The sequence below is a fragment of the Aplysia californica genome, unplaced genomic scaffold, assembly GCF_000002075.1.
Source record: "Aplysia californica isolate F4 #8 unplaced genomic scaffold, AplCal3.0 scaffold00867, whole genome shotgun sequence".
Lineage (NCBI taxonomy): Eukaryota > Metazoa > Mollusca > Gastropoda > Aplysiida > Aplysiidae > Aplysia > Aplysia californica.
Window position 1 is genome coordinate 178,591 of NW_004798137.1, and position 23,520 is coordinate 202,110.

The 23,520-nt window shown below is 42.6% G+C and overlaps 3 protein-coding genes across 3 annotated transcripts in view; 1 reads left to right on the plus strand and 2 right to left on the minus strand.

Moving 5' to 3' along the window:
* The window catches only part of LOC101858899 (zinc finger protein 708), a 7,636-nt gene extending 1,956 nt beyond the window's left edge, over window positions 1-5,680 (plus strand). The window contains exon 2 of the mRNA XM_035972828.1: window positions 3,577-5,680. Within this exon, the coding sequence (XP_035828721.1) occupies window positions 3,661-5,466 (1,806 nt within the window). The 5' untranslated portion in view covers window positions 3,577-3,660 and the 3' untranslated portion in view covers window positions 5,467-5,680. The remainder of the gene's footprint in view (window positions 1-3,576) is intronic.
* A 12,424-nt stretch (window positions 5,681-18,104) lies between these two features.
* Window positions 18,105-20,000, minus strand: LOC106013407 (uncharacterized PE-PGRS family protein PE_PGRS54; the record flags this gene model as incomplete). The annotated part of the gene is given in 1 exon segment (XM_013089062.2): window positions 18,105-20,000. A coding segment is annotated over 1 exon segment (853 nt), but the record flags the coding sequence as incomplete, so codon positions are not given.
* Window positions 20,001-20,189: 189 nt separating this feature from the next.
* LOC101861620 (protein qua-1) overlaps window positions 20,190-23,520 on the minus strand; it is a gene marked incomplete at its 5' end in the record, with an annotated part of 7,191 nt that continues 3,860 nt past the window's right edge. The window contains 3 exon segments of the mRNA XM_035972827.1: window positions 20,190-20,203; window positions 20,419-20,958; window positions 21,610-23,347. Coding sequence (XP_035828720.1) covers window positions 20,190-20,203; window positions 20,419-20,958; window positions 21,610-23,347 — 2,292 coding nt within the window.

Genomic DNA, 23,520 nt, shown 5'->3' on the forward strand with positions numbered 1-23,520 from the left:
ACACACACACACACACACACACACACACACATGGGCCACTCCATTCGCTTATAAATTATCAACAAATCTCGAGAACGGAAATCGTTAGGAGAAATAAAGTTCAAGTTTATTTTCCCAAACGTTCGGAAAAATAGAGTCGCCTTTTTTATAACAGTATTAACAAATAGAGTCTAAACATAATACATCTAGAGAATCTACCAGTAGCCTGAGGCCTACTGCAGGAGTTAAAAATAATGAAATTGAAAACACAACAACACCATATATGAACTGTTAGGCCCAGGCCCAGCTGTAGGCCTATGCAGTACACAGTGGGCAATTTCAAAAAGGAGACGTACATATGGGGGCACTTGACGATCAATTCTTTTGAGTCCGTTCATCGCACGGGAACCCAGCCTCTTGTATAAATATCATAATGTGTGCAGGGGCGAAGGCTGACTTGTTAGACAGAGTAAAGTGAGACAAAGAACCAGACAGAGATTCATGTTGTATTATAAAGTACATAGAATATTATAGATTCTGTACCGTTGATTAAAATTCCGGATGAAAATTCAGCGCCTCAATACAATATTAGCAATGTCAATGTGCACACCACCTGTTTTAAAGGCATAATTTGATATTCTCCTACCTTGCGATCATTGACCTCTTGAATTTATTTATAACAATTGATTATAGCATTGTACGATACCGCCGAGGATACAGTGTGCTGATGACCTCGTTTCGTAGGTCGCAGCAGTGGTAAAACCGCCAATACTCAAGTTTTGTTTCACTTTCATTCAAAAACAGCACAAAGTTATATCTTTTATACTCAACACTGGCATGAAAGAAACAACAAAAAGACGCTCTATAGATCCAGAGGTGTGTTTCGTTTTTCCCTGCAGTGAATTGCTAAGAAGACAGACAAAACTTTACTTATATGGAGTTGAGGGAAAACCAGTACACTTGACTGCTGTTATTTTTCTCTCAGCCAGGTCTTCTTAGTGGGTGGTTGGAGGATGCTACTGGTAGGTCCTACTTCTTTACTTTGCCTCTGTTGCCTCTGTCTGTGTGGGTGGTTGGAGGGTGTCACTGGTAGGTTTGTACTTCTTTACTTTCCCTCTGTTGTTTCTGTCTGTGTGTGTGGGTGGGTGGAGGGTGTCACTGGTAGGTCCTACTTCTTTACTTTGCCTCTTTTGTGTTTGTCTGTGTGGGTGGTTGTAGGGTGTCACTGGTAGGTCTTACTTCTTTACTTTCCCTCTGTTGTTTCTGTCTGTGTGTGTGGGTGGGTGGAGGGTGTCACTGGTAGGTCCTACTTCTTTACTTTGCCTCTTTTGTGTCTGTCTGTGTGGGTGGTTGTAGGGTGTCACTGGTAGGTCCTACTTCTTTACTTTCCCTCTGTTGTTTCTGTCTGTGTGTGTGGGTGGTTGGAGGGTGTCACTGGTAGGTTCTACTTCTTTACTTTGCCTCTTTTATGTCTGTCTGTGTGGGTGGTTGGAGGGTGCTACTGGTAAGTCCTACTTCTTTACTTTCTCTTGGTTTTTTTGTCTGTCTGTGTGGGTGGTTAGAGGGCCCCGCTCGGCAGGTCCTACTTCTTTTCTTCCTCTGTTGTTTCTGTCTGTATGGATGGTTGGAGGGTGTCACTAGTAGGTTCCACTTCTTTTCTTTCTCCTTGTTCTTTTTGTCTGTGTGGAGGGTGCTGCTGGTAGGCCCTGCTTCTTTACTTTCCCACTGTTGTTTCTGTCTGTCTGTCTTACTTTTTCCCAGCATTATATCATTGAATGACGGTTATTGTATTGACGTGCTGTTCTTTTTTCAACTTTAAAAATCAGGTGTTGGAGTCAGAATAGAACAGTTGGGGAAAAAAGATACAAAAGAAATGAAAGAAGAAGTTTTTTACTCAAAGTTTATTTAAAATACAAATACAATTAAACAGGTATAAGTCCATTGTTTATATGGAGTTGGACTCCTTCAGTTTCGGGCGATGTGTTTCCTTTTTTTTTCCATTTGTAATAATTATCATCTTTCGTTTGTCTTCGTAATTCCTTCAGGCTACACAGTTTTTTTTTTTTTTACATTGTTGTTATCGAAATCAGTCCAATGGCAGATTCCTTTTTCATTCTAACCCCTTCAATTATATTACTTCAGAGTCAGAGACTTGAAAGCGCACACATGAAGTGAACGAATCCTCTTTAAGTTCTATACTGCCAAAACTGCTGTGCTGCAAACTCTTCACATCCGGTTTGCTCTTCTCAGATCAGACTCAGAAACATAAGATAGCGGATAGGCCTGCATGTTGTAAGTAAGCGAACAGCCAAGGATGCCGTTTGACTGTGACTAACAGTTTTACTTTTACGCTTGACTCATGGAATTATTCCGTCTTTTCAATATTGTCGTAGTGTTTACTCGGTATTAGAATAACAAGATGGATCATGTACATAGTATTAGATCTAGTAGATCTATAATGGGGAGGACTTCCGTAACGAGCGACCACTATGAGACAGAGCAGAATTGAGGGCTTGGGGTAAGTGTAAGGGTAGGGTTAGGGGTAGGGTTAGGGTTAGGTCTAGGCCTCTTCTTTATTGTGTTTGATGGGGTGGTCGCTCGTTACGGAAGTCCTTCTCTGTAATGTTTTGTGTGAAATAGAAACGCTACATTTAGACTCTAGATACCGGAAAACTCGGAGACTGTGACTGTGACCAGGGATGATATTGATAGTGTCAGTGTTCAGTTCAGACTTCAGTATTATAGTCTGGACACAACCAGATGGACAACTTGCCGACCTCATGACTCCGAATTTAATAGGCGAATCTCTCTGATTTTTTTGCATGCGCTTCTGAATTCTAAAAGACCTTTAAAAATCTCGATTTTCGCGTATTTGACAAAAATAAAGAGGTGCTGTCTATATAATTATTAGTAATTAATTGCTCATTAAACTCAACACCACGCTCTTTTTATAGCAAGCACAGTACAATGCTAAAACCATAAACAATACAGGGTGTCGTTGCTGGGGCTCAGCCAGAAATTTCCGAGGGGGAGGGGGGGAGGAGGGGGGGGGGTGATACAGTTTGACCAAACCCAAAACCAGGGGTCAACAGAGTGCTAAATTTGAAGCGCCAATAGGCATGTCACTCAACTACCGTTCTTGTTCTTAAAGAAAATCCCAGCACAAACTGTAATTAAATACTCTTGACTAATAGAAAACACCTCTTTATAATTATTTGTCACAAATGCTCGAAAATCGAGATTTTAAAATTTAAAAAAAAGATTCAAAGGCACATACAAAAAAATCAGGGCCATTCACCACTTAGTTTCTCTGTGATGAGGTCAACAAGTTGTCCATTTGGTGTTGTTCAGACTATAGAGTTAAAACCGAAGAGAATGTAAGTGAGTCTGTGAGTGGAATATTAACTCAAGTCATAGCTTTTTTTGGCACGCATTGGTCATGGTGGATAGTACTGAGTTTATGTCTTGATTCCGATCAATGGAATGAATTTTTGGATCTTGGACTTCGGGGGGGTTTGAAAATTTAAAGGATTTTCCTTGTTTCCGACTATTTGGTGACACAGGTAGCGGTAGGCTTATAATTTTTTTATTTTAAAGTTGGCAGGTCTCTGTGGTTCCAAGAACAAGTTTGATGATCAAAGAGACGAGTTGAATGTGGATGGACCGAGTCAGGAGGAGACAATGTTTTACCCAGGACGTATTACTGATGATGGTCTTACCAAGAAAGAACAGTTATGTAGTGAACCTTTCTGTACACCTGAGGTAGACGAAGACCGAAAGCCTGATGATTTCCCAGTTGTGAAAACTGAACCTGGATCTCATTGTAGCTGTAGCTGTGACAGCATTGATAGAGATGTAAAACCTGACTTTGGAAGTGTGGGGACTGAGGTAATGGAAGAGTTTGGTTCTACCTTGATGCTACATCTGGAAGAGGAAAGTACTGCTGCTGTCGAAAGTGAACCTTTTGATAGAAAAATAAAGCGTAATTTTGAAGTACCATGCAGTGAAAATGATGATGGCAGACGGGCTGTGGAAAACAAATGTAGTGACATTGAGATTAAAGAGGAGCCTTTGTTTTTATTTCCTGAAGAACAAGAAATATCAGCTAGATCTGTCCAGTGCTCAAAAAGTGCTGATATTGTTGTGAAAGAAGAACTACAGTCTGAACTTTACACAGGTCATAGTCTAGAAGTGGAACCTGAAGTGGAGAATTATAATGTGAAGCAGGAAGTGTTGGAGCCGGAGGGTGAACCTGTGTTGAATCATTCCAGTCAAGCTGAAGGAATGCAACTGCAGATCTCTGATGTTTGGAGTTTGTGTATGGAGCAGAGTTCAGACCCAAGTAAAGAAAGGATTTCTTCTGTTATCCTTGACCCAGAGAAAGCTTTTGATCCCCATCATGGCAAAGCGTATGATAGAGAAATGCACTCCAAAGGTGTAAATGATGGTTATGGCCAGAAGCCAAAAGATTGCACTTCTACAATAAAGACAGTAAAGCTGAACACCAATATGGAAGTAATTTATGTCACTCATATGCCCACTCAGGTATCTGAAGAAAAATGGGTCAATGAAGAAGGTAGGCCTATTGCCATAAAGTCTAGCGTGCCATGTGGCTTCAGCTCTGACATTGTTGGACTGTCCGAGTGTCACGTTTCAAACTTGAATCTTTCTCGCGCCCAGTCTCTCGCCACTTCCGTGAATTGTACGCAGTCTTCTGATGTTACATTACCTCAACTTCTCAAAGAGAGTCACGCTGGACAAAATGACGCCGGTCTCCCCGATGGACCCGAGTTTGTGAGTGGCAAAAAAACAAATGCTGGAGAAAAACCTAAGTACAAGTGTGAAGTTTGTGGTAAAAGGGTTTCCTGCAAAAGGAGTCATCAAAAAACACACAGTGGAGAAAAGCCTTACAAGTGTGAAGTTTGTGGTTCATGGTTCAGAAGTAACAGCAATTTAAAGAGGCATAAACAAACACACACGGGAGAAAAGCTGTTCAAGTGTGAAGTTTGTGGTTTAAGTTTTGCCTACAGTTGCAGTCTTAAGAATCACAAGGTAAAACACACTGGAGAAAAGCCTTATATGTGTGAAGTTTGTGGCGCAGAGTTTACAGATAGGTTCAAACTTTACAGGCATAAACACAGTCATTCAGGAGAAAAACCTTACAAGTGTGAAGTTTGTGGAAAAAGGTTTGCCCAAAGGCACCGGCTAAAGAGTCATGCACGAATACACACCGGAGAAAAGCCGTATGAGTGTGATGTTTGTGGCTCAAGTTTTACGTTTCGCTATTATCTAAACGCTCACAAAAGAATACACACTGGGGAAAAGCGTTTCAAGTGTGATGTTTGTGATTTACGGTTCACAACCAGCTACAGTTTAACTTGTCACAAAAGAACTCACACCGGAGAGAAACCTTACAAGTGTGAAGTTTGCGGCAAAGCGTATGTACAGAAAAGAGACTTGGCAAGTCACAAAGAAAGGCACCGCTGAGGAAAAAACTTTCGCCTGAGATGTCTGCGGTGTGAGGTGTAGTAAACAACGACAGTCTCAGTAAAGAGTAGGACCTACCGGCGGCTCCCTCCAACCCCACCGTTGTAAAACTGCTTTGATTCATATCTCTACATCTATGGCATTATCTGTCCCCCGCGGTTTTATGCCAAAGAAATTCTTAAATTATGCAAACTGAGCCCAAAAATGTGAAATTATGCGATTCTGAAAGTTAATTTTAACAAAGAATGATAAAGGAAAATAATCAGAAATTATGCAAAAAACGATCAAATTTTGCTAAAAATTATGCGGGGTGCATAAAACCACGGGGGCAGCTTTATACAGTATAACACGGATAGCTCGAATTTGTCGGGACTGGCTTAAGTAATTTGAAGGATATCTTACAAAGGTAAAGAAGACAAAAGAAACGGGACGGCAGGCACAGTTCGACGGGTGTTTGATGTACAGTCTTCTGTGTTTGACTTGTCCGTGTTATACTGTAACTGTATCTGGTGACAGGATTAAACTAACAGTTCAAAAACTATGGAGCTACATTTGCAGACACTGCATCCAGCCCCTACCATTGACACTCAACAACTGTAACAGCTCAACCTTCAGCCCCCCTTAATAAAAAGCCTGTAACGGCTAAGCACCATTGCTTTACATGTATGTTGCTGCTGAAGTTGTTTAGCAAAAAGCCAAAATTGCAATGTGTAACGTACAATATACAATAAAAGCAACAAACGTGGACTGTGACAGTGACAGGACACATGCTTTAAAGATTTGTGTCTTTTTTGATGGAGACTGTGACTGTGATGGTGGTTGGTTGGCGGGTGCTCTGGTGTGGTTTGCTCCTTCTTCCCTTTCTAACATCTACTACTACAGTGGAAACCATATATATAACAGTCCCGGTAATAACAGGGATCCGGTAATAACAGGGACTTTTTTAAATCCCCGTTTTTTCCTACTATTTGTCTCTATTAAAAGTTATCAGCAATAACAGGGCCTCATCGGAGCCCAATCAGCAGGGACAAAGGCTCGTTAATAATGCGTAAAAAGTTAAAGAGAGAGAGAGAGAGAGACAGAGAGAGAGAGAGAGAGAGAGAGAGAGAATAACGCAGTGATGGAGCAAGCCCACGCAAGCCACGCCTAAGCCTAGCTACATGCACGCAGAATGTGTCATGCGCAGGCCTGCCACATGGCCACGAGAGAGGGCTGCTGTGTGCCGTTCGTGGGTACTTGTGTGTGGCAAGGGAAACTAGCTCTACTCATGAATAAATGTGGCTTACTTCCCTTGCATTTAATTTATGATTTAACACAGTCAGGGACCCACCATCCCTGTTATATCAGGTTTCCACTGTATTGTCCTCATCTTTCTTCCTTCTTTTTTGTGTTTGTTACTCTCTTGTAACTCCACTAATCTTCAGCACTTATCTTATATTACATGATGTATGTGTGTGTATGTGTGTGTGTGTGTATGTATGTATGTATGTATGACGTAAGTGTGTTGTAAATGCAGTTAAACTCTTACTTTTACCAAAACTAGACTGTGATGATAAGCCACTTTTTAGTGTTATGTAATTGTACATATCTGTGAGAAATTCACATGCTGCTCTGTACATTACACTGTTCACATTTACACTTTGTTGTTTTGTTTGTTGACTCAGAACCTGATTGTTTGGATTGTTGTTACAAGGGTCAAAGGAATGTATTGATGAAACTACGGTACGTGTACTATCTTAAACTTTGAGGAATGTTTGTATTTTATAATTGTGACGCATTGTGGTGAAATCAGGCGCTCGTCAAAATAATAAAATAAAAAATGCACACATTTTTTCGCCGGTTTGGGAATTTTTGTCAAATTGTTGCTTTTTAGTTTTAGCAAAGTTTTAATGTCCATTAAAAAAAAACCATACTTCTGTGTGGATTTTACTGAAAAACATTCATTAAAGACACAAATTTATGTAAATTTCCAGTTTTCAAGGACTCTCAAGCTTTAGAAATCACCAAACTGAGGCAATCATTTTCTCACTAATTTTAACTCTGAAACTAGGTCACCCCCCACCTCCTTCAATCGCAAAAATATTGACTTTTACTCAAGATAACTTGGTAATTTTTTAAAACGGTCGATAGACAAATGAACAATTAAGATGATACCGATAAATCCACATGTCAAAGAATTGACGAGCGCCTGATTCCACCGTGTTGTGACAGTATTTCTGTGTGTTTTATTTGGCGATGTTTCTCAATATGTCTAATTTTCAGGTGTTGGTATCTTTATAAATTCGGGTCTCCTGTTTTTTAACCTTTCTGTACTTTCACCCATGACACACACACACACACACACACACACACACACACACACACACACACACACACACACACACACTCACTCACTCACATGCTCACATGCACGTCACACACGCAGACACACACACACACACACACACGCTCTCACTCACTTACATGCGCACATGCACGTCACACACACAGACAAATGCACACACACACACACACACACACTCACACACACACACTCACTCACACACAGACAAATGCACACATACTCACAAACGTTTAAACACAGACATGCACACTCGCGCGCACATCCTGTCATACACACATAATATTACAGTATAACACGGATAGGTCGAACACAGAAGACTCGAAATCATGCATCCGTCGAACTGTGCTTGCGGTCCCGTTTTTTCTTCTTCTTTATCTTTGTAAGATATCCCGCGAACTACTGATCCCTTGAGCTACGGAGGCCGGTCGTGACAAATTCGAGCTGTCTGTGTTATACCTCTCTGGTCATACCGTATAGATTCTATATGCTTACACTACACTCACAAACCCACCCAAAGTCACACACATAATATGATATATGAATATATATAAATTTAAATGTATTACTTACATTTTTTATGAGAAATTGTTAACAACGATAGTACGATAATGTTTAGTTTTAAGTTTTAGTAGAAATTTTACGGCGCTCGCAACTGCATAAGGTCATGTGAGCGCCAGAAGATTAGAGGTGTTACAAGAGAGTAACAAACATAAAAAAGAAGAAGGGGGAGATAAGGATGATAGATGTTCAATAGGAAAGAAGGAGCAAACCACACCAGAGCATCCGCCAACCACCCACCGATAATGTTTGAAAGCCAGATATTAGTATTCTGATATAATGTAATATATATGTAATAATGTATAGAGGCCTCCTCTGTGATAATAAAGTCATTATCATCATCATCATTGCCTTTCTCACCCTGGATCAGGGTAGGCCACGAATATACCTGTCCCGGTCAGATTATGCGAGTATTTTTTCGAGTAATTCAGCTACATTTGCATAATTTTGGATTCCCCGCGTTTTTTCACTTTTTTTTTCCATTTTTTACAAAACAACCTCACCATGTGATTAATGGGAAGTAATCTCCGTAATAGATCTAATTTAAGTGACAAGTTCGTTATTTCCCATGTTGGACTGTCTTGGTTAATGGTTATAATGGGTTAAGAGTTTTGTTCGTTGAGCATGTTCAATTTTTCAATCCATCAAAAGTTGTTCTCATGTCTGCTGATGATTCAAATAATTCATGTTTGACAGGTGTCCCTGGTTTTAGTGATGTGCCCGCAGATGTCCTTTTTTTGTTGTTGACATTTTTCTTACCTCTATAGATCTAATCTAGATCTTGTTCTACAGCTGGAAATTTCAGAGATTATATTTTTTGGTTGTTTTGTTTTTTTACTGATGTGTATTGTTTTCTTTCCAGATACACAAAAAACTACTGATACTGATAAGTTCTGTTTTCAATTTTTCTGTACATAAAATTTGAAAATTCTTGTTGAAAAAGTGCTAAACATGTCGTGAATGGCGTTATGGTAACTAGCATAATTTTTGCATAATTTTACATTTGTCTTGCATAATTTGGCCATCTAAATTTGCATAATTCTGCGAGGACAGATAAACACTTTCTCACCCTGGATCAGGGTATAGACCACGAATAAACACTTTCACACCCTGGATGATGGATCAGGGTATAGACTACGAATAAACACTTTCACACCCTGGATGATGGATCAGGGTATAGACCACGAATAAACACTTTCACACCCTGGATCAGGGTATAGACCACGAATAAACACTTTCACACCCTGGATGATGGATCAGGGTATAGACCACGAATAGACACTTTCTCACCCTGTATCCACAAATAAACACTTTCTCACCCTGGATCAGGGAAAAGACCACGGAGAAACACTTTCCTCTTTTTCCTATCCCGGGCTAGCCTCTTGATCTTATTCCATGTCTTCTTACTTTTCTGTTTGGTATATCAATTTCTGTGACTCTTCTGCAAGTTCCACATGGTCTTTCCCTTGTTCTTTTCCCCTGTAGGTTAGGTAATAAAATATTTGCAGAAATTTCAAATTTCATGTTTTGTATCTTCTATCTGTAGCCAACCCTGCCAGAGATTGTTCAGCAGTTTTAATTAACTTAAGCATTGGTGTTACAAAATCATATGAGGGGTCCTCAGGAAAAATGGGAGAAGTCACAAACTGAAAATCGTGAGGGTATAAATTTTGAACCTCTTGGTCTAGAGGTACGGTGTTCGCCTCTAATTCAATTTAATAGGTCCGGGGCTCGATACTTGACAGGGATGGAAAATGTTCCCTTGTAAAAAGAATCTCCTTTCACCCCCTTTCCTGCTGTCTAACCATGCTCTGTCGTCTGCTTTGGTCTCCACTTTCTGTCCCCCCCCCCCCCCCCCCCCCCCCCCGTTGTTGCAGAGTCATTTCATTTCGCGTGCACTGATTTTGCTTTCACAGGTTTTACTCATGTCCAAGTCTGTCTGTGGCAGCCTGATGTTGGTGCGAAACTATACGTGTAATAATAAGCTGTCTCTTTGTGTCCCTTAAAATCTTATGGGTGAGATAGAAAGCTTATGAAGGGGGATGCGAACTGAAAGGTGTTGATGTTGGCGTTGGTGTGTACTTTTCGAGTTCGTATTTCTATTTCTCTGCCTATGTCCCCATTTTGTGTAATATTTTAATTAGTGCTGCCAAGATATAATTATTTAACTTCCTTGACCTGTTTCAGTGGAGAAATATAGATACCAGAAGTGTCATAAATGCCATGTCCTTCAATATATAAGGCTCCTTAAGCTGACTCTTCCAGCCCCACAGGTCTTTTCTTTTGGTGGAGACTGTGTAGGTGAGGAATTATTCTTGCATATGTGGGAATCTCGTTCGTTTGTTGTATAATAATGGAAGAGGCTAGGAAGATCAGGGAAATTATTTGTGATGCACATGCACGATTCACAGGGGTTCCAGGTTCTCGCATCCGTTTTCTTCTTCTTCTTCATTGATGGTCCCCCCCCCCCATTTTCCCAACTTTTTCCGTTGTAAAAAACTACATCTAGATAGCGTGGCCTTTCTGAGCCCAAAATATTTTTTTCTTAAAGACTGAGATTCACACACCAAGTAAAGCCACTACAGTGAGTGTCGCATTCAACGAGCTTGCCGGGACCGGCTTGTTGTCCTCGTTGGATCCGACCTCTCGTTGAACGTGACTAAGGGTAAACTAAAGAAAGGAAACAAGTTATTACAGTATATTATAGGATGTGCCTATACCAGTAATTAAAACAGTTGCCCCCCCCCCCCCCCCCCCCCCGAAAAAGGTGTCAAAGTTGTAGTTGTAGCTTTTCAACAGGTGCCATTTTCTTCAGGTTGAACTCACTGGAGACTGAGCCTTTTTCGGGTCTACATGCACTTGAGACAAGCATTATTGGGGGTATTTCAATTATATTTCAAACAACACCCTTCCCAAAGACATACAACCACCATTTTTACACACATCATACGTATCTAAACATGCCCAACAGGACACAGAAAAGCAATTATATCTGTTGAAGTTTTTTAAAGATTTTTTGAAAATGTGTTAAAATTTGCTGTTCGAGTCTTCGCCAACATTTTTTGACGTAATGTCGTGTTTAAAAAAACAAAAAAAAAAACACCCAAAAAAATCAATCTTGTGATTGCCTTTTGTTGTGTTTTGTGTTTGTACATGTTTCAAAATGAATAAAAAGTTCAAACTCGCAAATTGGTACAAAATCAATATATATTGTTAATCCTTATATCTATACATGAAATGCATTAGCTGTGTAGCAGCCTACTCTATTTAAGTGTGAAAGATGTAAGAGCAGGGCTCCAGACAAAGCAGAATTTCGCACTTTGAAGGCCTTGATCTAGAACATTCTCCATCAGAATCAGTGCTTTGATGCTCACATTGAAATCAGGATCCCCATGGGCTGAAATATCACAATCAGAATTTTCTGAACTGTCAAAGTCGTCAAACACTTGAAAAATGTTTGCTTTTCATGCTGCCATCGCACTGAAAAAGTGTTGGCAGAACAGATACCAGTTACAGAAACGAAAGGAGGGCCTCAGTGTGATTAACTTTCCTTCCAGCTCGATAACTCAAAAAGTTTCCAGCCAATTCCTTTGAAACTTCACACGAAACGAAACAAAGGTCAGCTGCACGGTAAGAGACGGCTCATGCAGCGTTTGTGAGCATACTTTGCCGAGGAAAAAACGCGAAACTTGCGCACGCAGGGGGGTGCATGAACTGCATCTAGATTCCGACTTGGGAAAATATTGGTGCTCACAAATGCTTTGTGAAACGTCCCCAGTGAGTTAATGTGTCCTTTACCATTTCGTACTAAAAAAAGTTATAGGTGTATAATATAAGCTCAACCTATGAATGTGACGTACCTATTACGGTATGTCCATGGGGCTAAAACCTGAGAAGTAACTCATTCTGTCAGTATGCTTCACATTTAGAGCTGGGGAAAAAGTAAGACAGACAGACAGAAACTACAGAAGGAAAGTTGAGACGTTGGACCTACCAGTGACACCCTCCAACCACCCACACAGACAGAAACAAACAGAAGGAAAGTGAAGAAGTAGGACCTACCAGTGACACCCTCCTACCACCCACACAGTCAGAAACAACAGAAGGAAAGTTAAGACGTAGGACCTACCAGTGACACCCTCCAACCACCCACACAGACAGACACAACAGAAGGAAAGTTAAGACGTAGGACCTACCAGTGACACCCTCCAACCACCTGCACGAGAACCTGGAGGAAGAATTCCCCTAGAGTGCAGAGATACCAACCATTAAATCACCTATACAAAAACAAAGGTGACAGTGACAGGCAATCTTGTTTAGTTTTAGTTGAAGTAAAAGTTTTACGGCACTTGCAACGCAATAAGGTCATATAAGTGCCGAAGATTAGAGGTGTTGCAAGAGAGTAACAAACACATAAAAAAGAAGGAGGGCAGATAAAGACAATAGATGTTTGATAGGAAAGAAGAAGCAAACCACACCAGAGCACCCGCCAACCACCCACAGGCAATCTTGTGACAATCACAGAGACGTGATATCCCTCTCGTCTATACCAGATAAAATACTGGCCCGAATCTGCTTTAATTGCCCGTAGAAAGAATTCTATTCAAATGGCGACTATAGGCTACATCATTGTTAAAATTAAAACGTGAAATGGTATAGGATTTAACGCTCCAATCATCACAATAAGGTTATTTAACCCTATCCGTACGCCCTGGGGTCATTTTGTACCCCCGGGGTTGTATTTTTCACATTTTAGAATACTTCTAGTACGAAGATTTCTTTGAAACTTTCAGTATTTCTGAAAAAATCATTTTGACAGACTGCTGCTATTGCTATGCAAAGCGAACGGATCGGATTAAAAGTAAATTTCCTCTTTGGAAAGAGGTGGCACAGAGCTCCCCACATCGTATGGATACAATAGTAAAACACAACGTACGGATAGGGTTAAGAGGCGGGACCTCCGAGTTGAACGTCCATCTCTGGAAGGCCCAGAGCCAAAAAGAAAATTCACGTGACGACTGTAAGGCTGAAAATATACTGCCATGCATGACAACTACAGTGCGCCATGTAAAAAGTCGTGCCCTTCTCTTTATTTCCTATCGGTGATTTCACTGACACGACTAGACGGGAGGACCCAAAAAGACGGGCATGCATGCAGCACTTCCTCTTCACATGCGGACAGGCTGCCCTGCTATAGGATAGTTCCGCGACGCCGTGGAGATAAAACAAAAGGGAGGGCCCGGCCACTGATCTGTATATATATATGCCTGCTCAGAGCCATTTTTTACACTTTTACACAGTCGGGCGGAGTCGCGCTGACCTGTGGGATCACCACTTCCGAACTAACTGCTCGTACGTTTTGCGGCGCACTTCAGTTGTGCGTGGCAGTATATTTTCAGCCTAACTAACAATAACATTGCTGATCACACCAAAAACGACAAAAACAAACATACATTTTGTAGATCATGCAACATGACAAAAACATCAGACTCAAGAACACTGCTGGTAGAAAAACCAAAGTTTGTTTTCTTGAAACAAGAACATGAAAAAAGTTGTACACTTTTCTGTCTATCATAAAAGTAACGTAAAAGTAACTGTAACTCTGACACACACACATATAATGCAGGAGGGACAATTTGTACACATTTCCGTTCATCGTACATGGAATTTCGAAGTAACTTCTTACTGTCTGGACATACAGCACATTCATGGAACAAGTTGTCGCCTACACATGTTTGTTTGTTACTTTCCCACAAGTAACAGCTTGTTGTACCGGTACCAGGAACGCATTGTACACATTCATTTCTGACCTAAAAGTAACATTTGAACATTGGTTACATTTCAGTTGCATTGTACACATTCATTTCTCCCCTAAAAGTAATGTACATTAGTTACAATAAATTGAATGAAACTGCACACATATTTATTTCCTAAAAATAATATTTGAACATTAGTTACAATAAATTTAATGAAACTGCTAGTATTGTACACATCTGTTTCTTTCCTAAAAGTAACATTCGAACATTAGTTACCATAAGTTACAAGTAGGCTACCTTAGTATAAGAAATAATTGTTGGCCTACTCATCAGTTTCTAGTTTCTATCCGAAAAGTAACAGCTGAACATTAGTTACTAGATCTATTTCATTTTTATGTAGAACAAATTGTACACATTTGTTGTTGTTTTTTGCTTTTGTTTAGTTTTAGGAAGAGTTTTAGGGCACTTGCAACAACAATTGGTCATACAAGTGCTGTTCGTTTTAGTAAGGTGTTACGGCGCTCGCAACTGCATAAGGTCATATGAGCGCCAAGGGGTGGATGTCAACAGAGAAATCCAAAAGGGGAATCAGGCTTACTCTGCTCACCTCTCTAGCCTCAACAGCACAAAGTCTGCTTCGACTATCAAGGCACCCCTGAAATAGCAGTTCACAAAAGAGTGACAAACATACAAAAGAAGTAGAGGAAAAAATGACAATAGTAATTACTAAAAGTAAGGATGAGGAAAGAAAAAGCAGCAGTTCCCCCAATGTTGTTCCGGCACAGTATGAGCATGACATTGATAAATTGGCCCATTTGTCATAGTGGTCATACAAGTGCTGCAGATTGGAGGTGCTGCTAGGGAGTAACATTATATCATAGAGAGAAAAGAAAAAGAAGGAGGAGAGATAAGGACCACAGGTTACATCTAGCTCTTTCTTTACTATAAAAACCCTATCGTCCTAATCTCTCCTCCTCCTTCTCTTTTACTTTTAGTAAGAGTTTTACGGCACTTGCAACACAATAAGGTCATATAAGTGCCGAAGATTAGAGGTGTTACAAGAGAGTAACAAACACAAAAAAAGAACGAGGAGAGACAAGGACGATAGATGTTTGATAGGAAAGAAGAAGCAAACCACACCAGAGCACCCACCAACCACCCACCTCCTCCTCTTTGTATGTTAGTCTCTAGTGACACCTCTAATCTTTGGCAATTATAAGATCATAAGACCTGAATTGTGTTGCATGTGCCACAAAACTCACCTATAACTAAAATGAAGCAATTTAAAAAAATGGGCCCCACAATATGTTTAGTGTCTATCGCAAAAGTAACTTATGTACGGTAGGCTACCCATTTAATACAGTTCAGACTATCATATCATAGAAATAATTTTCAAGTTTTGTTGACATAAAAGTAACTTGTGTACATTTTTAGACAGTTTTGTTGCCATAAAAGTAACTTACAGTCTAGCACACACAGGGCAAAATAGGCAGGACGCGCAAATCTTTTCCTTATATTTATATATACATAATATATATTTATATGAATTTCGCTATTATACATACATTCTAAATACAAAGAATATATATATATACATGAAGTAGGCTACATGACATCATGTTAGAAAACAAATTTTGGATTTGAAACCTGTTCACTATGTATTTATGTTTCACTCAGTGCATGCAAGACTACTACCGTACTACTAAATATTTATAGATAGAGAACCACAAAAGTAACTAATGAACATTTTTAGACATTTTGTTTCCACAAAAGTAACTTCCTATTATTGTCATGCTCATAAGGTAAATGCCTATGTCATTTTAACCATTCGAGAAAATGAGAAAAAACTGTTTCTTTCGAACAATTGACGCTGGGCACTAGGAAATGACTGAATTTTGATACCACTCAATTGATTTTATATATTTGGACTATTCTTTTGTCCAAATGATCTTTATTGCCAAGCTGGCTCTGCTCTTCATTTCAGAATCGAAAACTCCAAACCGGCCAAAAATGACTTTAAAAGCAATTATCTTATGAGTGTGACGATGTTATACAGTTTTGTCTTCATTAAAGTAACTCCTGCAGTGTATACATACAGTTTTGTCTATCATTAAAGTAACTCCTGCAGTGTATACACACAGTTTTGTCTACCATTAAAGTAACTCCTGCAGTGTATACATACAGTTTTGTCTATCATTAAAGTAACTCCTGCAGTGTATACATATAGTTTTGTCTATCATTAAAGTAACTCCTGCACAGTGTACACGTACAGTTTTGTCTATCATTAAAGTAACTCCTGCAGTGTATACATATAGTTTTGTCTATCATTAAAGTAACTCCTGCAGTGTATACATACAGTTTTGTCTATCATTAAAGTAACTCCTGCAGTGTATACATACCGTTTTGTCTATCATTAAAGTAACTCCTGCAGTGTATACATACAGTTTTGTCCAGCATTAAAGTAACTCCGGCACAGTGTATACATACAGTTTTGTCTATCATTAAAGTAACTCCTGCAGTGTATACATACCGTTTTGTCTATCATTAAAGTAACTCCTGCAGTGTATACATACCGTTTTGTCTATCATTAAAGTAACTCCGGCACAGTGTATACATACAGTTTTGTCTATCATTAACTCCTGCAGTGTATACATACAGTTTTGTCTATCATTAAAGTAACTCCTGCAGTGTATACATACCGTTTTGTCTATCATTAAAGTAACTCCTGCAATGTATACATACCGTTTTGTCTATCATTAAAGTAACTCCTGCAGTGTACACATACCGTTGTGTCTATCATTAAAGTAACTCCTGCAGTGTATACATACAGTTTTGTCCAGCATTAAAGTAACTCCTGCAGTGTATACATACCGTTTTGTCTATCATTAAAGTAACTCCTGCAATGTATACATACCGTTTTGTCTATCATTAAAGTAACTCCTGCAGTGTACACATACCGTTGTGTCTATCATTAAAGTAACTCCTGCAGTGTATACATACAGTTTTGTCCAGCATTAAAGTAACTCCTGCACCGTGTATGTCTTATACAGTTTTTGCCTTTCACACAAGCATCTGGAAAGTAACGTACACAGGCAAACATTTGTGGCTGTCATAAAGGTAAGCTTAAAGTAACGTGTTTGTACATTTGAGCATCCATGGGGGGACGAGTTATGCATAGAGTTCCATTTATCATTTTAAAAAGTAACATTTTTACTTTTACACATGCGTACATACACGAATCAAGTTGTACACAGTTCTATATAACATAAAAGTAATGAATGTTCACAGAGAATCTATCATGTACGTTGATCTGCAGGAATAAGTTGCACACACTTCTAACATAAAAGTACGTACTTGACGTGCTGTTCTTGTTGTACACAGTTCTGGCTGACATAAAAGTTCCGGTAACCCGTATGTACATGTACACATACAAACATGAATCAAGTTGCACACAGTTCTGGCTGCTGACATAAAAGTAATGTATATGTGTACATCAATGTGTACCGTACATTACAAATTTACATACACAGGTCAAGTTGCACAAAGTTCTTTCTAACATAAAGTAATTTATTATATGTACATCAATGTGTACCGTACATTACATACACAGGTCAAGTTGCACACACTTCTTTCTAACATAAAAGTAAAATATATACAGTACTATTATGTACAATAAGCACATGCGTGCGCGCTGACATGTGAACATAAAAGCAATGTACCTACAAATGTTGTACACAGTTCCATCTAACATTTTTAAAAGAAACATTCTACGAGCGTGGGGTAAGCTGTGAAGAGTACACTTCAAATAAACCAAGAATGGAAATGATTAACACTTTGATACCCCTGCCCCAGTCTAAGTTCACCCTTTGAGCGGGCTTCCCACCCTGTCCGTCCGTCGGGGCCAGCCTAGGCTGAGAGAGAGAGAGAGAGAGATACAACATCCCAACAGAAAGACGGAGATACTAGCCTACTTGATAAAATCTTTCTCCCCACTCTGGAAGAGGAATCGACCTTGGGTCTCCTGCGTTCCACAGCGAAGTGCCTAACTGCTACACCACCACTAGCCCCAGTTCCCCGCTTTCTCCACACCTTCCAAGGGCAGACAGCAAAGTAGGCTAAAACTAAAACCCCTCTCTACAATATCCTATTTAATGGTCTCCCCTTTTTCTGCGGCCTCAAGCAATGACACTGCCCATCCGCCATCACCGTCACCACTCTCTGCAGCGCATTCGTTTGTAGTCCCCCCCCCCCCCCCCAGAGCACCTTGGGTTCGAGTCTTCCCCGAAAGCACTGTGCACAGCCCAGCCAGAGAGGGACACAGAAGCCATGAACTTATAGTGACCAGCCCAACCGAGTCCATCTGAGATTTTCAAAAATATATATGTCACAATGGAATCAGGCGCTCGTCAATTTTTTATCATGCAGAGCAACTGGTATCACCTTAAAGCTTGTTAATTTGTCTTGCTTTTGATGAAAAAAGTACTCATCTATCTTACATAGAAATTGAGAAATTTGCTATTGAAAAATGTGGGGTTCGCCTAGTTTCAGAAATAAAATAAGCGAGAAATGTCCACCAAAATGCGGTAACTTCCGAAAATTTTTCCGTAAAATTCACGAAGACATTTGTCTTCAAATGGAACATAAAAGCTGTTATCAGTACGCCAAAAAACAAAAATTCGATAAAAACTGTCAAACAGGCAGAGAAATGCCGGTTTCTTCAATTTCAAAATTTTGACGAGCGGCTGATTTCACCGCGCTGCCTCACATATGAATGTGTTTTTACGTTCCCATTATTAACTTGACACAATTTAAGCCTACATTATTTAGCAGGAGGCAGGCTTCCCACCCAACCTATCAGGGTTAAGCCAGGCCGAGAGGGATACAACGACATCGTAAAAGAAAGACGGGAGATACGTGATAAAAATTCTCCCAATCCCAACACGAGAATCGATCTCGGGTCTCCTGCGCGCGACATCGAAGCTTCACACCGCTACACCGTAGACGCCGGCTCCCACTGCTAGTGCTAGCTGATCCCTGAGCCAAAGAAGTGACCACCCTGACCGCCGCTTCCCCCAGAACCTGTTTCCACCAGCGGGTCCTCGCTGCCACCAGCCTCTCTTGCACCGCTTTCGGTGTCATTGTCATCATATGACCACGCCTTGTCGCCATAGCAACCAACGCCAACACCACTAGCATCACCAAAATCACCACCACCACCACCATCACCACATGGTAACACCTCTGCATTCTCATTGCGATTATAACCGTTTACATCAACATGGTCGCCATCACCATAGTAACCGTCATCATCACCATTATCATCTCCACCACCACCAGCAGCAGCACTATCACCCTCATATGGTGAAACCTCAGCCTCCTCATTTCGACAACCATTTGTACCAACATCCTCTTTGTCATCATTATCATTATTACCATCATCATCATGATCATCTTCGTTACCACAAATACCACCGACATCATTATCTTTACCACAAATACCACTGACTTCATCATTATCACCACCAACATCATCATTATCGCCACCAACATCATCATTATTACCAGCAACATTACCATAGATATCATCATCGACATCAAAACCTACATATGTCGGAATCTCACTAATCTCAGCACTATCATCGCCATAACCGGGAGCATCACCATCACCATCAACATTACCGCTATCACCATCATCACCACCGACATCATCAACACCATTAAAACCACCATCTCCACCACTGATATCATCGTAGTCACCACCAAAACCACCATCTTCACCACCGACATAATCATCGACACCACCTTGACCATCATCACCATCGACATCATTATTATCATCACCATCGACATCATTATTGTCAACACCACCATCATCATTATTGTCAACACCACCATCATCACCACCAACATCATTATTATCAACGCCACCACCGACACCATCATCACCACCTGAACCACCAACATTATCATCATCACCACAAACACCACCATCATCATCAACAACATCCCCATCAAGACCACCGACGCCATCATTATCGACACCATCACCCCCACCAATACCATCATCAAAAGTCGGAACCTCAACACCGTCATTGCCACAACTGTGAGTAACAACATCATCATCATTGTTATCATCATCACCACCACCATCATCATCACCAACATCTCCATCATCTCTCTCACCTGGTGGAACATCAGCACCATCATTGCCACCTCTGTTACCGTTAGCAAGAACATCAGCATCATTACCACCATCATCATCATCATCACCAACAACATCTCCATTATCATCACCATCCTTATCCTCACCATCATTTAATTCATTATCATCCCCATCCTCACACGGTGGTACCTCTGCACCACCACTGCCACTTCCATTATCATCACCATCATTATCATCATCCCCCTCGCTGTCGTCCTCCTCCTCTTCCTCCGCACCAGAATCCTGAGAAATGGTCACCTTCCATCCATCAATCTCTTCCCCGTCCAGAATGTCTTCCTTCACTCCTTCGCTCCCCGCGTCTCCATCACCTTCATTCCTCCCTGCCTCGATCTCTCCATCGCGGCAGAAAGCTCCGTCACCATCCGTGACCTCTTTCGAAGAGTCCGCGGTGCGGAGTCGTTTCCCCTCCGGGGCGCTACGACCTTCACCTTCCGCACCCCGCTTCTGACCGACCCTGACCCCGGTCCCATCCGGCGGAAGAGAGGGGTTCGAATCCACACACACTACGTCCATGTCTTCGTCGTCGTCGTTCACTTCTTCAATTTCGTCGTCAATGACGATAACTTGCGACGGCTGCGGAGGCACCCTCCTAAGCCCCCTCCCTCTCTCTCCTATCCCTACCCCTCTCCCTCTCTCTCCTACCCCTCTCCCTCTCTCTCCTACCCCTCTCCCTCTCTCTCCCCTCCCTCGGCCGACATCAGTCCTCCCCTTCCGCCCCCACCCCCTGCCGTGAACAGGGCAACTCGAAGACGGACGCGACGAGACGCTTCCCATCGCAGAAGACGGTGCTTCCGTGACCCCACGTACCCGTCCATGCGGCAACCTCACATCGAGCGACCCATCTCCACGGCCACCACCACTACCACCATCCCTCCCGACAAACCGCGAGGCTTTACCCATGATAACATTCAACGCCCCACTGCCCCTCCCTCTCCCACCCCCTGCCCTACTTCTCCCCCTCCCACCCCTTCCCACCATCCCCGCCCCACCGATCCCCGCCCCACCGATCCCCACCATCCCTCTCCCCGCCCCATCAGTCCCCACCATCCCTCTCCCCATCCCGCCAAACCCTGTCATCCCTCTCCCCATCCCGCCAATCCCCACCGTCCCGCCAATCCCCACCATCCCTCTCCCCATACCTCCAAACCCTGTCATCCCTCTCCCCATCCCGCCAATCCCCACCGTCCCGCCAATCCCCACCATCCCTCTCCCCATTCCGCCAAACCCTATCATCCCTCTCCCCATCCCACCGACCCCCTTACCCCTCCCCCGACCACCGCGGGAAACCGTCATCCCTGACCAAGAAGCCCCTTCAGGAGAAGACAAAACCACACTGTGGTCACGCCCGTCGCCACCGCTCAAACCCCGACCGCTGGAAGGAAGCCTCTGCGATGGTCTACCCCTGTGCGGGGAGACAGGAAGTACAGTAGACACGCCAGAGCCACTCCCCAGAAGCTGCATTGTCCGAGAAACACTGTCCGCGACACGCCCCATAGCCCCCCTCCTCCCCATGCCACCATCCATGACACGCGTCACACGCCCTCCCCTCCGGCGTGTTACACCGTCTGCAACACGCGTCACACCCCCTCCCCTCGCCCCCCTCACACTCTCCGATACATCCGGTATCACGGGAAAGCTGAGCATTTGTTCCACGTATTCCCGCGAGGCGATCTTCACCTGCTCAAGGTCGGTACCAAGTGACCTTCCGCGACCTCCTCCTCCTCCCGGCCTCCCTCCCCTCCTCCTCCTCCTGCCTCCGTTGGTGGACATCGACAAGTGATTCTGCGCGGGGCTGGGTGTGATGTCTGTCAAACATACTACGTCGTCGTCATCATCATCCTCTTCCATGTTCTTGAAACGAACAGTTTTGGTTGCAGCAGCAGTAGCAGTAGAAGCAGCAGCAGTAGAAGCTGAACTTGTACCTTTCAAACAACCATTTGAGGCCGTCGCATTGTTTTTACTGTTATTGCTGCTGCTGATTTTGTTGTCGCTGTTGCTGCTGCTTTCCACAGAACTCTCTGGAATAGCATCTTCCGCCACCACCGCTGTACTCCCGGGGTCACTTCCTGTCTCCTGTGATACACCCGATGATGACGCAGACACGTGAGCATCGGTGGATGAAGTAGATGATTGGCCGTTCGATGATGATGATGACGAAGCCGTATGGATGCCCGATGACGATGAAGATGACGATGTAGACAAATGGATGCCCGATGATGATGATGATGATGTAGACGTTTGGATGCCCGATGATGACGATGGCGTAGATGAAGGGACGTCTGACGATAAAGATGGAGCAGACGTATGGGCGGCATCCAGAACGTTCTTATGACCAGACTGTGCGGCCTCTCGTGACCCACTTCCACTCAGACGCTCCTGTCTCTGCCTGAGCCTCTCCCCCCGCGACATTTTCCCGCTGCGGGGCATGACCTCAAGGTCATCCTGTGCCCACAGCTCATCCTCGTCCTCGTCAATGTACGTGTACTTTGGGCTGGCTTTTTTCGGCGGAGCGTCCAGCACACGTCCCGTGTGACACCCACCAGCCCCCCACAGGCCGGAAGATGGTGGCGGCATCATCATCATCATCGACGACGTGGGAAAGCCGCCAGACTTAGCGCCCGCACCACCTCTACCTCTGGCCCGACCCCGACCTTGACCTCTGGCGCGGCCACGACCTCTTACGCGACTTCTGCCTCCTACCTTCATTTCGGGCGGGTTTCCACCACCCCTTCCGCCCCACCTCCCTCCTCTTCCTCTTCCTCCACCATCTAATCCTCCTCCTCCTTCGTACGGGAAGATATCAAAACCTGGCACATCAACCGGAAGCCCGAGGTCGGCCAGGTTTTTCAAGTAGGCTGCCACTTTGTCGTTCTCCTCCTGACTATCCACAACGTCTCGGTCCAACTCCACCACTCCCTCACCCTCTCTGTCCTCCTCCTCCTCCTCCTCCTCCTTCATCCACCCATTAGGGGCCGGCCTCCTTTGTGATGCGGGACAGGTCTGGAACAGAGAAAAATCTTGTTGCAATTATTATTTGAGGTTGGTGAGGGGGGGGGGTTGTGGAAAAGAGTGAGACAGACGCCTCAAAATCACAGCCCCTTGGCCCTTAGACTTAGACCATATTGTGTGATATATAGACACATATTGTGTGAATAGATCTATATATTTTTTTT